The sequence below is a fragment of the Alnus glutinosa genome, chromosome 4, assembly GCF_958979055.1.
Source record: "Alnus glutinosa chromosome 4, dhAlnGlut1.1, whole genome shotgun sequence".
NCBI classification, from domain to species: Eukaryota; Viridiplantae; Streptophyta; class Magnoliopsida; order Fagales; family Betulaceae; genus Alnus; species Alnus glutinosa.
The window spans coordinates 19,324,124-19,338,810 of NC_084889.1; the positions used below are offsets into that span (position 1 = coordinate 19,324,124).

Below are 14,687 nucleotides of genomic sequence, written 5' to 3' on the forward strand. Positions count from 1 at the left end.
CTGAATTTTCGATAGGCTTGCCAATGGCAGCCAAGAGATTAGCAACCCCTTGTGCTTTCTGGAAATAAGCAGAGACGGTTTGAGCAACTTTCTTCAGGTTGGAGAGCTGCTGCTTGAGTTGGAGAATACAGGATTGAGATTGAGCAACAAAGAGAGTTTCCAGAGTAACCCAGACTTCACGAGCTGTGGAAAGGCCAATAACATGAGGTAGTGCCTCCACTGATAGGGTGGAGATGATAGCACTAAAGATAATTCGATCTTGATGATACCTAGGTAAATGATCTGGATTGAGAAAAGAAGACCAGAGGTTCGGTCGGGAATAGGTTTGGGAGGCTGCAGAATGGTGCCATCAACATGGCCGAACAGGTTGTGGCCCTCTAAGAAAGGAACCATAAGAAATTGCCATAGGATATAATTATCCTGGGTGAGTTTTTCAAAGATGTGATGATGCACATTCTGAATAGGTATTGGAGAAGCAGCTGTGATGGAGATAGGAGGTGGAGAGGTATTGGTAGAATCGGTTTCAGAGGTTGGACCAGCCATAGACGTTGGTCTTGAATGGCTTTGATACCATGTAGGATTATAGAATATTTAGGAAAACTGCATACTAAACCGTATGGCAGTGTATAGCCTTTATAGAGAATTGAATCATCTAGATAAACACTAGACGTGATTTACATGAACAGAAGTTCTATCAGCAACTATCTAGCTTATCTCATGACCATAAAGACCTAGTCTATTACAATACAACTAGTCTAAAGTTTATCGATAGAGTAAGAATCTTGATTTAACTCTAACACTTAGCTTTTATCACTAACGGATAATAAGTCTAATCCAATAGGTTGGATTCTCACTATGGGAGGTCACCTGTTTCCCTATCCCCATGTTTGTGTGAATTCAGACTTCCAACTAAATAGCTCCAATATAAAAGCACTTGGGCTCAAGCTCAAGGGAGATTAAAGAAACACTTGAATTGATCATCAATACCACCAACGACGGAGAAACTAACGACGACAACTTGTAACTTACTCTAGTACTCCCCCTGAGCAACAAACCTGATAGTTGCTCCATTTATCCCAATCGAGCGATAAACCACCTGAACTAACACAAGTCGGGCTTGAACCTCGATGAACTGGCCGGAATATGCTCTGAACTGGCAAGAAAAAGCTCTGAACCGGCAAGAAAAAGCTCTGAACCGGTATCAAAGCACTCTAAATCGGATAAATACCACTGAACTGGGATTGAAACTCATTGAACCGGTCAAGAAAAGCATTGAACCGGACAAAAAACACTTGAACCAGCTCTAAAAGACACTGAACCGGTCAGAAAACACAGTGAACGGGACCTAAAACAGCAAACCCAGTTATCCTTATCTAGGGTATGGAAGAGCCAAACACCACTGAGATTTCCTTATCCAGCATAGGCAAAAACAAACCAAAACCAAACAGGGCTCACCTTCCCAAACAACTCGCCAGAAACTTGTCGGCGACGACCAGAACTTGGCAGAAACTCTCACAACTTGTCAGAGACGCCTCAAAACATCATAGAAGTCGCTAGAGAACTCAAAATCTGCCGAAAAATACCACAACAGCTACCGAAAACAAATAAAAACACCAAAAATTACGAGATTTCGCCGAAAATTCACGAGACAGGCAAACGGCATTGGAAAACACCACAAATGGCTGCCGGAAACTCATAACTAGCCAGTGACACCAACTACGACTGCCAAAGAGATAGTCGACAACCAACAACCGAGAACCACCGTGAAAACACATGGTAAACAATTTTATCTTTTCCACCGGAGACATTCACCATGTACGGCTCTTTTTAGAGCTCTAACAAGGCACTAGCTGTGTGGGCTAGGCTTAGCCCACACAGTCGATGATATGACCAAGGGAGAAAAACCAAACGAGAGGTTTAGAAAGATCTAAACCTAAACCTGCTCTGATACTAAGTAGAAAAATAGAGAATAATAACGGAGGAGAGAAAGAGAATTAGAGAGTGGTATTCTAATTCCTTGATATTTCTTGATATGGTTACATAGATTAAATAGAAGAGACCTACGAACTAATATGGAAAGAAATAATAACATATTACAATAATATCAAACCAGAATAACATCTGAATAATAATAGGCATAAATGAAGGAGGGCCAAATCGTATTTGATAGTTTCCATCTTCAACACGCTCAGAAGAAAGAAAAAATGACAAAAAATCAATTCATAAAAGACTAAATAATAGTTACTAAAATCATTTACCGTAATTATTCAGTAACCAGAACAGGAGAACAGATCAAAAATATTGGAGTCAAGGATGGCAATTTTATCCACCCCGTTGTGGATCCACACCAAATCATCCTGAAGGAGGCTGGTTTTCCCTGTTGCATTAAGGGACAGGATGGGGACAGGTTTTTTTATTAAAACCCAAATGGGGTTTGGAGTGCGGACAGGTTTTAATCACCCTGCCCTGCCCTACTCAGCCCTGAGTATGTATATACATATGTACATACAGATATTAACTTCTATAGCACATGATTGCTTGGCAGAAGAGAGCTTGGTCCACATTCAAATGCAATTTGAAAATTTATGCAAGGTCAAAGACTTCGGTTTTTTTGAAAAAGATGAGATGGCCAAGCAAACATTCTTTGTACATAAGGTAAGGCTGGTGTGCATAAAATGCTTCTATTACTTGAAAACAAAAATAAAAAATATATACCTAGTGCAACAATCTGATTCATTTGATATGACATATTCCACTCCTCTCGCTACACCACCAAAGGTACAAACTCCTTTCTTTTATGAATAATAATTTATTCCAAGCGAAATGCACCCATGAATACACATTCAATATATACAAAAGCTCCAAAACGAGCAGAAAACCCAAGCCCTCCAACCGAAGCCACACAAGCCCACAAACCCAAACCCCACAAAACAGCAAAGCCCCAAAAACCCCCGAAGTCTTCAACACTAAACAGCTTGAGATTTGCCTTTCCCCTGCCTATTGGATGCACCCTTAGCATCATAGTTGATGGAGCAATCCAAGTTTTGAATCTCTCGTTTACCCTTTACCTTCCAAGGGGTACACACAGCCTCTGCATGCACTGTGTTAGAAGTCCCAGCTACAGATGGGGGAGGAAACCAATCTACAGCCTTGCTTGGGTCGGTAGCTTCCCGAACCAACCCAGAAAAATTCAAGTGGACAGAGGGGGAAGAAGTCGTACCTGTAGCTTTACCCATAACTACTGACTGTCTAGAATTAAGAAAGCCTTGCCGAAAAGTACTTATAGCCGGTATGTGTATCCCCTCGTCACTGGGTCTCACTGTCACTGTGGAAGGAAAGGTCGAGGCCGGAGATTCCGGCATTACTTGGATGAAAGCCAACGACGAGGTGGCTCAATTGACACCATCGGACCTCAACGAACCAGGACCATTCGGATTCCTTCCAAATTTACCAAAACTACACCTACCATCAGAGACATCTCCGGTAGATCCTTCATCAACGCATCTAGAGTTCTCGAAACCCAACTTGAAAACTCTGGCAACTCCTTCGACAGCTCCTTCGGCTCAGACCCATCTAAGTCAAACCCCCTGATGTTGGGATTGGGCTTACAAGTCCATTTGGAAACAACCCGCCATTGCTTGCGGATGAAATAGGGCTTACGCGTGCGACGCAACCCAAACCTTACCAAGCCAGCCCAAAATGAAGGCATGATCCAGTCCAATTCCCTAAAACCTTCTAGAATTTTCCCTTCCACGCCCATAGGAGAGAGAGCAATGCCGCCTTCTTGCTCTGAACCACCCTACCCCCATCGTCAACAGCTTTTGAAGGTACAAACTCCTAATTTAAGTTTTATTCTGACAATTAAAAAATGAGGGTTATAATTAACACCTGAATGAAAGCATTCGACTAGTGGCGCGAGCCAAATGATACCTCCACTTCTCCTAACCGCAGGATCGCAGGTGAGGTCAATGGTTCTAATCCATTGATACATAAGTAAATTACCAAGGCCTACTTTGCCCTAAATGTTTTGTTCACCAAGGGGACAAACTAGATAGCCTCTAAAATATAAATGTAGCATACACAATTTTTTATTTATTTTTATTTTTATTTTTTTGATAAGTAAGAGAAAATTTATTAAAACGCAGAAAGCGATCAAGTACACAGGTAGTATACAAGAACGGCCACTAAGAAAAAGAAGAAAACAATACAAGAAAATCATTAAAACTAATCACTAAGGGGGCAAGGAACGCAGCCGTCCAAGAGTACAAAGAATAAAAGAAAAAAGAAATGAGCTCTTCAATGGTTCTTTCTTTGTCCTCGAACTATCTATCGTTGCGTTCCCTCCACAAGCACCATAAAAGGCAACAAGGAACCATCTCCACACAACCGCACTCCATGTGCGACCACCTGTCCACCAGCAAGCGAAAAGATCAACCACCCGACAAGGCATAACCCAAGAAAGACTGAAGCGGCTAAAAATAGCATTCCAAAGAACACCAGCGGCATCACAATGAAGAAGAAGATGACCCACTGACTCCCCATTTTTTTTGCACATACAACATCTATCAATCACAATGAGCCGCCTCTTTCTAAGATTGTCTATAGTAAGGATCTTCCCTAACGCTGCCGCTCAAGCGAAAAAATGCCACTTTCAAAGGAACCTTGGTACGCCAAATACTTTTCCAGGGAAAATGACTTGTCTCCTTAAAGGCAAGAGCCTTATAGAAAGATCTAACATCAAACTTACCTTTACGAGAAGGAGACCACCAAATTTTATCTTCCCCATCACGATCAAGACTAATGGAATACAATAAGGTAAAGAAAAAAGTCAAGATGTCGACCTCCCAATCGTGTGCCGCTCGAATAAATCTGACATCCCACTGAAAAGATCCGCTCTCCAGAATCAAATGAGCTGCCACAAACGAATTGTTGTCGCAAGCTATGTCATACAAACCTGGGAAAGCTTCCTTGAGGGACATCTCTCCGCACCACACATCATCCCAGAATCTGATTCTGGATCCATTGCCCAAAATAAATCTGGTATGGCTGCTAAACAAGCTCCACCCCTTCCTAATGTTCTTCCATAACCCCACCCCGTGAGACCCATGGGGGTCTAAGGAACACCAACCAGCCCACGTAGAACCATACTTTGCATCCACAACTGATCTCCACAGAGCCTCTCTCTCATGCACAAAACGCCACAACCACTTCCCTAACAAAGCCTGATTGGAGGCCCTCAAATTCCTGATGCCCAAACCACCTTCTGAAATAGGGGAACAAACTGTGGACCAGCTAACCAAGTGATATTTGAATTCTTCACCTATACCTCCCCACAAAAAATCTCGATGTAACTTCTCTATGCGACTGGCAACACTGGATGGAATGGGGAACAAAGAAAGGAAGTGCGTGGGTAGGTTAGATAAAGTACTCTTTATAAGGGTAACTCTGCCGCCCTTAGACAGATACATTTGCTTCCAACTAGCCAACCGTCTTTCAATCTTACCAACTACATCATCACAAATGGACTTAGCCTTAAAAGGGGCCCCCAACGGAAGACCGAGATACTTTAAAGGTAGAGAGGAAACACCACAACCCATGATGCCAGCCAATTCATCCATATTATCCACATCACCCACAGGAACCAGTACAGACTTGGCCAGATTGATCTTTAAACTCGAAACAGCTTCAAAGACAAAAATAAAACCCAAAGAAAACGGAGATGATCAGGATTAGCCCCGCAAAAGACTAAAGTATCGTCTGCAAAGAACAGGTGGGAAATATTAAACACCCCGATGCTACTAAAACCCACTGAGAACCCTGATAGAAAGCCCCTGCGAATAGAAACAGCGAACATCTTGCTAAGGGCTTCCATCACAATGACAAATAAGAGAGGCGACAAAGGATCACCCTGTCTAAGTCCGCGCGAACTGTTGAAGAAACCCGAAGGGGTGCCATTCACCAAAACAAGGAAACGTGCCGAGGAAATGCAATGCGCTATCCACGAGCACCATCTATCTCCAAAACCACATCTTTTCATCATAAACAATAAGAAGTTCCGGTTAACATGATCATAAGCCTTCTCAATATCCAGCTTGCAAATCAACCCTGGATCACCTTATTTAATGCGACTATCCAAACACTCATTAGCAATAAAAACAGAATCAAGAATTTGCCTACCCTTCACAAAAGCATTTTGAGATTTCGAGATGATCTTTTCCACAACCTTACTTAGTCTATTAGCAAGAACTTTTGCAATGATCTTGTAAACCCCACTCACAAGACTAATAGGCCAAAATCTTTAAGATCCACAGCCCCTAACTTCTTCAATATCAGAGCAAGAAAGGTGGCTTTAATGCTTTTTACAAACTTGCTATGAGTGTAGAAATCCTGGAATACTCCCATGAGGTCTGTCTTAATCACTTCCCAACAATCTTGGAAGAACGCTAAGGTGAACCCATCAGGACCTGGAGCCTTATCACGATTCATGCCTTTAACCACCTTTAAGACTTCATTTTCCTCAAAAGGAAGTTCCAAAGAAGAGGCCTCAACCGCATCCAAAGAGTTGAATTCAAGGTTGTCCAACTTAGGCCTCCAAGTGTAAGGTTCTGTAAAAAGGGACTCATAAAAATGAGAAACATGATCCCTAATAACCTGCTGAACGGAAGAAATAGAGCCATTGACGAAGAAAGACTCTATGGCATTGGACCTCTTGTTCGAGTTTGCTATTCGATGAAAAAAAATTTGGGCATTTATCCCCCTCTTTAAGCCAAAGAACCCTAGACTTCTGTCTCCAACTAATCTCCTCCTGCAGAATAGAATTCTCCAGATCTCTGATGACCTCATATTTCCTTATCTTCTCTTCGGGAGCTAAGCCACATTGTTCATCCAATCTATCAAGAGCACATAAATCTTCCATAAGCTTATTTATGCGAACCTCCACATTGCCAAACTCGTGTTCATTCCATCTCTTAAGATCAATCTTTAAAGGCTTAAGCTTTTGAGAGAAGATAAAACTGGGAGAGCCTTGAAAATGGTAGGACGACCACCAAAGTCGCACCCTTTCCACAAACCCTTCAGCCTTCAACCACATGTTCTCAAACTTGAACGATCTAGGGCCCCAGTGAACGCCTCCACCATCAAGAAGAATCGGGAAGTGATTAGAACACAATCTAGGAAGCCTTTTTTGGAGAGTACCCGGAAACTTGACTTCCCAGTCAGGAGAAACAAGAAATCTATCTAGGCGAGACCAAGAAGGATTCTCCTGATTATTGGACCACGTAAACAACCCTCCTGCAAGTGGAAGATCCATAAGACCCTACTCAAAAATAAAGTCTGAAAACTCCATCATGGCGGCATTCAGACGAACATCTCTCGATCTATCGACAAGAAATCGAGTGACATTGAAATCGCTCCCAATACACCAAGGCAACTCCCACCAAGAATAAAGACCAGCCAACTCATCCCAAAGAGAAATTCTTAGAGCGTCGATGTTAGAACCGTACACCCCAGCAAAGGCCCAAGGAAAGTCATCAACAACACTTCTAAAAGAGCAAGCAAGAACAAACTCACCCACGAACACGTCTATCTTCTCGAAAATCCTTTTATCCCACATCATTAACATACCACCAGAGGCACCACACGAGGCTAAGTAACACCAATCAACATAAGGACAACCCCAAAGACTTCTCACTATGTTGTTAGGAATAAACTCTAATTTAGTTTCTTGCAAACAAATAATATTAGCCTTCCATTGCCTCAATAAATTTCTGACTCTAAACCGCTTAATACCCTCATTTAACCCTCTCACATTCCAAGAAAGGATTTTGGGCTTCATAATAAACTGTTGTGCACCCTCCCTTTGTGTCTACCACTAGAAGAGCTTCCACTATGTGCCTCATAGTTAACATAACAGAATAATCTGTTTAATTCCCTCGTACCTATGTTAACCGATTTCGGACTAGAACCCGTTACCTTCTTATCATGACTGTCGATGAGGTTCTCATACAAAGTCGAAATCTGACCTTCGGAGCCATCACTCGTGATTCCCAAGGAATGACGATACTCTAGAGCCATCTTCAACAGCAACTCCGAAGACCCCTTGCCAGAAAGTCCCCTAACCTTGTCACTAGGACAACATGATAGAGGAATTGGCTCTGCCTCAGGGAACGAAAATTCCAGTCTGTTCCTTAACCCCAAACCAGAAAAAAGTTTGTGGATAAAAGGGCCGAACACCAACGAAGGGCAAGAGTCAACAGGATCCGACTCAACCAAAGAACATAGAGAACCCGACCCAGTCCAAACAACCATTGCATCGCACCCTCTGTGCTTACCGGAGCAGGGACTACAAGGGAGAAAGGCGACCCACCGGCAATCTCTGACACCACCGAAATGCAGCCCATCGACTCAGGCGAACCCTTTCCAACCTCTAGAATCACTTCGGCATCTGGATTCCCAAAACCCACCAAGGAGCTCACCCCACCGGTTGTCTCTGAGGTTGATAGAGACCTCACTAAATCGCCGAAAACCTTCTCCGACATCGACCCCATCTCTAGTAACACTGCCAACTCAGGAGTCGAAAGACTGGGGTTGGGCTTTACAATTTTTAGTACCCAACGAAGCCTTCCCATTTTCTTCTTCTTTTTATCCTTCTTCCTCTTCAGTCTAATACCGTTGGGCTTAGAGCCCGGCCCAAACGGAAGGAGCCCTTCACTTACACGACAGAGGGCTCGATCCACGTCAGCCTGCAGCTTCTCCAGCTGGCCCGCCAGAGCGACAGAAGGGAAAACGTGTCCTCTTCACTTGACAGCTGAAATCCTGCAAAGATATTGGGCTGAGCAGAGACATTGACATAGTCTTTGGAACATTCTGGTTTACCTCGCGTATCAGGTTGGGATTGAGCAGCCATTTCAGGTAATCGACTGACACCCATCACTTCATCTGATCCCCAACGTTCACTAAGGTCCTTGCCCAGTGAATGAACCGTTCGAAACCATTTCTTCCCTTTCTTCAAACGTACACAGTGGTCCTTGTTCAAAGGAACCACTGGATGGGGGGGCAGACTCTCCTTCTCCGAGCAACTGAGGCCTTTGCGCAGAACTTCCACATAAGATGGTGCACCTTCTTTGCCATAAGAATCGCTACTAACGCCAGGGTTAACTCCATTCCCCACAAACCGGGGCTTCTCTAAAAATAGTGCTGAACGTGCCGTTCCTTGCCCAGCCGGGGCTTTGAAGAAACCTCTGACCTTTTCCAACTCCATGACGAACGTCCTCCATCCCCGCCCATCTCGCCCTTCAGGAATGCAGATGATCCCTTTGCAACCTCCTGCAGCATACACTGCCACTTCAATAAACTTGCCAGCTGCATTACCACCTCTTCTCACGATGAGGACCTTGGACCCCTCCCTAAAAGACCTAACAAAGTCCTTCTCCCCAGGAAACCACAACAAGCATTCCACTATCGATATCAACCAACCTAGACTCTGGATACCCAACAGAACCCGACTGGAGAAGCTTCTCCTCCTTTCTTCCAATCTCACTACTGAAGCACCTTCGACCACCGTGAACAAAAACTTCTTTGCTTCTACATGCCACCTCCTCTCCATCTTCTTCTTGTAAAGATCAGAAAGGAGAACTCGTAAAGAGAGAGAGAGAGAGAGAGAGAGAGAGAGGAAGTAGCATACACAAAATTAATATCATAATAACAGAAGTTTTATTATTAGTTGTACAGAGTCAAAATTTCATGTCTCAACAGAACTTATCTTGCCCCCTGCTATCCCAAGTTCCAACTCTTGCAAGTCAACGAATTGAATTATTGATTGATCCAATGCTATGAATTATCATCAAAACATATAATCAAACACTTAACCTTTGTTGTTGTTCCTTCTCAGCTTGTTTGTGAGCGAGTTCTGCAGCTGTAAATCCAAACGTATCAAACTGCAAAGATGTCCCCAGTGATTGACCTTCAAATTCCTACAATGCCAAAACGAAAAAAAAAAAAAAAAAAAAAAAAAAAAAAGAAGCAAATTAAGCAACTTGTTCAGATTTTATAACTATAACAATAACCTCAACAACATAACTTCATCAATCTCTACTCATCACATCAGTTGTAAGACTTGCTAAATAGATGAATGAAATGCTCTTCCCACAACACAAACTCCATTAGAAAAAGAAATTTTTTTTTTTATTTTGATAAATAATTTCATATCATTAAAAAGATTAGAGGGGGCACAACCCTAATACACAAAAAGTATACAAAAGTGTCCCTAAAAAGATGAAACAAAAGAGCAAGAACTTAAAAACTCTGCAAACGTAGCACAACTCAGGCTATGATGAGCTGAAACCCATACAAAAAATATATTAAGCACATTTTGACGCAACTCCAACACATGCATTTCTACATCTTCAAAATGCCGAGCATTCATCTCACGCCAAAGACCCTACATGACACATAAAAGAACCTGATTCCAAATTTGCTGAACTTGATCACAACCTAGCAAATTGCCCCAAATACTCAACAAATCAAGTACCTGTCTCGGCATGACCCACTCCACCCCAAACATACTATAAAAAAAAAACTCCAAATATTCCATGCAACATTACAGTGAAGTAAGAGATGTTCAATGGATTCCTCACTCTTCTTACACATACAGCACCACTCAATCACCACTATATGACGCCTATGTAGATTGTCATGCGTCAAGTTTATTCCTAATGCCGCAATCCACACAAAAAATGACACCCGCGACGGGGCCTTAACAAGCCAAATACTCTTCCAAGGAAAAGAGACAACCTCTTGACTAGCTAAGGCTTTATTTCCAAATGCCCCCTCTTAGAGAGACTCCACACTAACCTCTCAACCGCTCCATGGCAAATCTGATGAGAATACAACCGCTCATGTAAGGAAAGGACCATCTCCACCTCCCAATCTTGAGCAAGGCGCGCAAAGACAACATTCCAATGTGTAACTCCATCTACTACAGACAATATATCTACCACCCAGGCGTCTTTAAAACGAGCAATACTGAACAAAACTGGATAACAAAGCTTTAGTGGCCTATCTCCACACCAAAGATCATGCCAAAACCGTACATTATACCCATCTCCCACCTCCAAGCGCACAAACTTATAAAAATTATCGCACCCCCTTCGAATATACTTGCAAACACTCACTCCATAAGACCCCACAACCACTAATGAACAGCAGCCACCCCTCAAACTCCCATACTTTACTTCAATCACCGATCTCCATAAAACCTCCAGCTCCTTAACAAATCTCCACATCCACTTCCCCAATAAAGCTCGATTAAATTGAATCAAATTTCGAACTCCCAAACCACCTTCCTTAATTGGAGTACAAATAGTGTGCCAGTTTACTAAATGAAATTTTACCTCATCCCCAATGCCACTCCATAAGAAATCCCGTTGTAGTCTCTCAAGTCTCTGAGTCACGCTCAGAGGAATGGGGAACAACGACAAATAATACGTAGGAATGTTGGATAGATTACTTTTAATCAAAGTCAACCGACCACCCTTAGACAAATATAATTTCTTCCAACCAGCTAGCCGACGGTCCACTTTCTCAATTACTCCATTCCAAATAGAAGTAGCTTTAAAAGACGCTCCCAACAGCAAACCCAAATACGTCATCGGCAGAGACGCAACTCGATACCCAAGAATATGAGCCAAATTATCAACATCTCAAACCTCGCCTATGGGAACAATTTCTGATTTTCCTAAATTGATCCTTAACCCTGATGTAGCCTCAAAGCATAAGAAAAAACACTGCAAATTTCAAACATGTTCTGCCTGCGCACCACAAAAAATTAAAGTGTAACACGCAAACAACAGATGATTCACCACTAATTCTTCATTATCCCTAGATCCCACGGAAAAACCTGTCAATAATCCCTGGTTCATCGTCGCATTCAACATCTAGCTTAAAGTCTCCATAACCACCACAAACAACAAAGGAGAAAGCGGATCCCCTTGCAGTAATCCACGAGAACTCTTAAAAAAACCGAACGGATTGCCATTCACCGAGATAGAAAATCTTACCGTAGATATACAAAATTCTAACCAATCCCTCCACTTCTCCCCAAGCCCACACCGCTGAAGCATGTAAAGCAAGAAATCCCAATTAACATGATCATAAGCTTTCCCCAAATCCAATTTGCACAACAAACCAGCCTCCCTCGACCTAATTCGACTATCCAAGCATTCATTAGCTATGATCTGAATCCATAATTTGCCGACCTCCAATGAAAGCATTTTGAGAGCTAGAAATAATCTTGCCCAATACTGATTTGAACCTGTGAGCAAGTACCTTGTAAATGAGTTTATAGACCCCTCCCACCAAACTAATCAGCCTGAAATCCTTTACATCCACGACGTCTGTCTTCTTTGGAATTAGAGAAACAAATGTTGCGTTAAAACTCTTCTCAAACTGGTGTCGATTATGGAATTCTGAAAACACAGCCATAATATCTTGCTTCAAAAGATCCCAACATTTTTTTTAAAAAGCCATTGTGAACTCATCCTGTTCCGGCGCCTTATCACCATTCAAATTCCGCACCATCTCCCACACCTCCTACTCCTCAAACTCTCGTTCTAACTAAAGACCTTCATCCGCATTAATGGATGAAAAAGAAAGCCCATCCACCCTGGGCCTCCAAGTACTCTGCTCAGTGTACAGTTTGTTATAATAATGTACTATGCTCCTTTATCTCCAAGGAATTATTAGACATAGCCCCATTTATCCTCAAAGATTCCACATGATTGTATCTATGATGCGAATTAGCCACCCTATGAAAAAAATTTGAATTATTGTCCCCTTCATTCAACCACAAAGCACGAGATTTCTATCTCCAATTTACCTCCTCAAAAAGAAGCCTTTTTTTCCAACTCCTTAATCATATCTATCTTCCGCATCTATTCCTCCTCCACCAATCCCCAACCCTCATCAATGCAATCCAATTCACGAATACCTTCCAATTACTCCTTTTTCTTCCCCACATATTAATGCAACTACAACACAAGACTCCTCCAAGCATGAGTCTTGTGTGGCACAACTCTATCCGAAGGTTGTTGATAAGAAGTCTGACCCCGTTCAATAACCCCCTCTCCTTCCCCTCCCCCTTATTTTTACTTCTCCCAAAAAACATAAACTCAAAACATTCTTAACCTTTTTTTACTTTTTATATCACATCAATAATTTTTTATTATTATTTAAATAAAAAAAACTCACTACAATACAAAATTTTTCCACTTTTCCATATAAATTCTTTCTACTTTATATCACATCAATCACTTTTTACTTTCACTCAAAAAAAAATTCTTCTCATAAGGGAAGGGGAGGGGAGGGCAGGGGGATTACTAAACGGGGCCTCTATCTCATCCGCTCTCATCCAAACTCCTAGTTCTAAGCTAGAGTCCTAAGTCTAATTGTATGCTAAATAGATGAGAGTTAAAGAGTCCTAGTTTCGGCATGTATAGGAGTCTTAGTCTATTATGAACTCTTGTAATTCTCCTATAATTATTCAATGAATGCTTAGCTATAGAGCACGGTTTAACAGCCTAATATACTAGTTCTACCATGGTATCAGAGCCAAATCATCTGTGACGTCCCACATCGCCTGGGAATGAGGATATGCTTATATGTATAAATGCACCATTATGACACAACGCGTTTTAAAGCCGTGATGGTTATGAACCTATCAGAACTCTGCAGTTAAGCGTGCTTCTGCAAGAGCAATCCCAGGATGGGTGACCTCTTGGGAAGTCTAGTTTGGGGAGCCAAAAGCGGATAATATTGTGTCATTGGGAGTAGGTCGTTACAAATGGTATCAGAGCCATTGCCCAGCCTGAGATGGGGGGAGCGTGCACAAGCTAATGAGGGACGCCAGCGAGGACGCTGGGTCCAAAGAGGGGTGATTGTGACGTCCAACATTGCCTGGGAATGAAGATATGCTTATATGTATACATGCATCATTTATGACACAACGCGTTTTAAAGCCGTGATGGTTATGAACCTATCAGAACTCTGCAGTTAAGCGTGCTTCTACAAGAGCAATCCCAGGATGGGTGACCTCCTGGGAAGTCTGGTTTGGAGAGCCAAAAGCGGACAATATTGTGTCATTGGGGGTGGGTCGTTACATCATCGACCAACGTCGTGATCCATGGCTGCAGACTCCGAATCCTCTGCCACATCGGCAGCTTCCCATGCTCCACAGCTTCCCCCACCACTCATCCCACCACCTGTCATCTAGTTCGTCGTTGTCGTCAATAAATCAAGCTCTTGTTGGTGAACGCACCACTCCGGCACAAGCGCTTAGGTCATCCAACTTTTCACACCATTCAATGTGTCCTGTCTCATTTTAAACTTCCAGTTATTTCCAATAAGGCCCAACTTTTTTGCTCTACATGTGCTCAAGTAAAGGGTCATCAATTGCCTTTTTATCCATCTATTTCTAAAGTTTGTAAATCTTTACAATTAATTCACTCTGATGTATGGGGACCATCTCCAAATATTTCAGTTAATGGAAATCGTTATTATGTTTCGTTCATTGATGTTTTCACTAGATATACATGGGTTTTTCCTATTCAAGCAAAGTCTGATGTCATGCCCACTTTTCTTCAATTTCAAGCCACGGTTGAACGTTTACTTAATCATAAAATTATAAGTGGTGA

General features: G+C 42.3%; 1 protein-coding gene across 1 annotated transcript in view; it reads right to left on the reverse strand.

Moving 5' to 3' along the window:
* The window catches only part of LOC133867201 (G patch domain-containing protein TGH), a 78,686-nt gene that overhangs the window by 38,573 nt on the left and 25,426 nt on the right, over positions 1–14,687 (reverse strand). Inside the window, exon 4 of the mRNA XM_062303912.1 lies at positions 9,868–9,971. Within this exon, the coding sequence (XP_062159896.1) occupies positions 9,868–9,971 (104 nt within the window). The remainder of the gene's footprint in view (positions 1–9,867; positions 9,972–14,687) is intronic.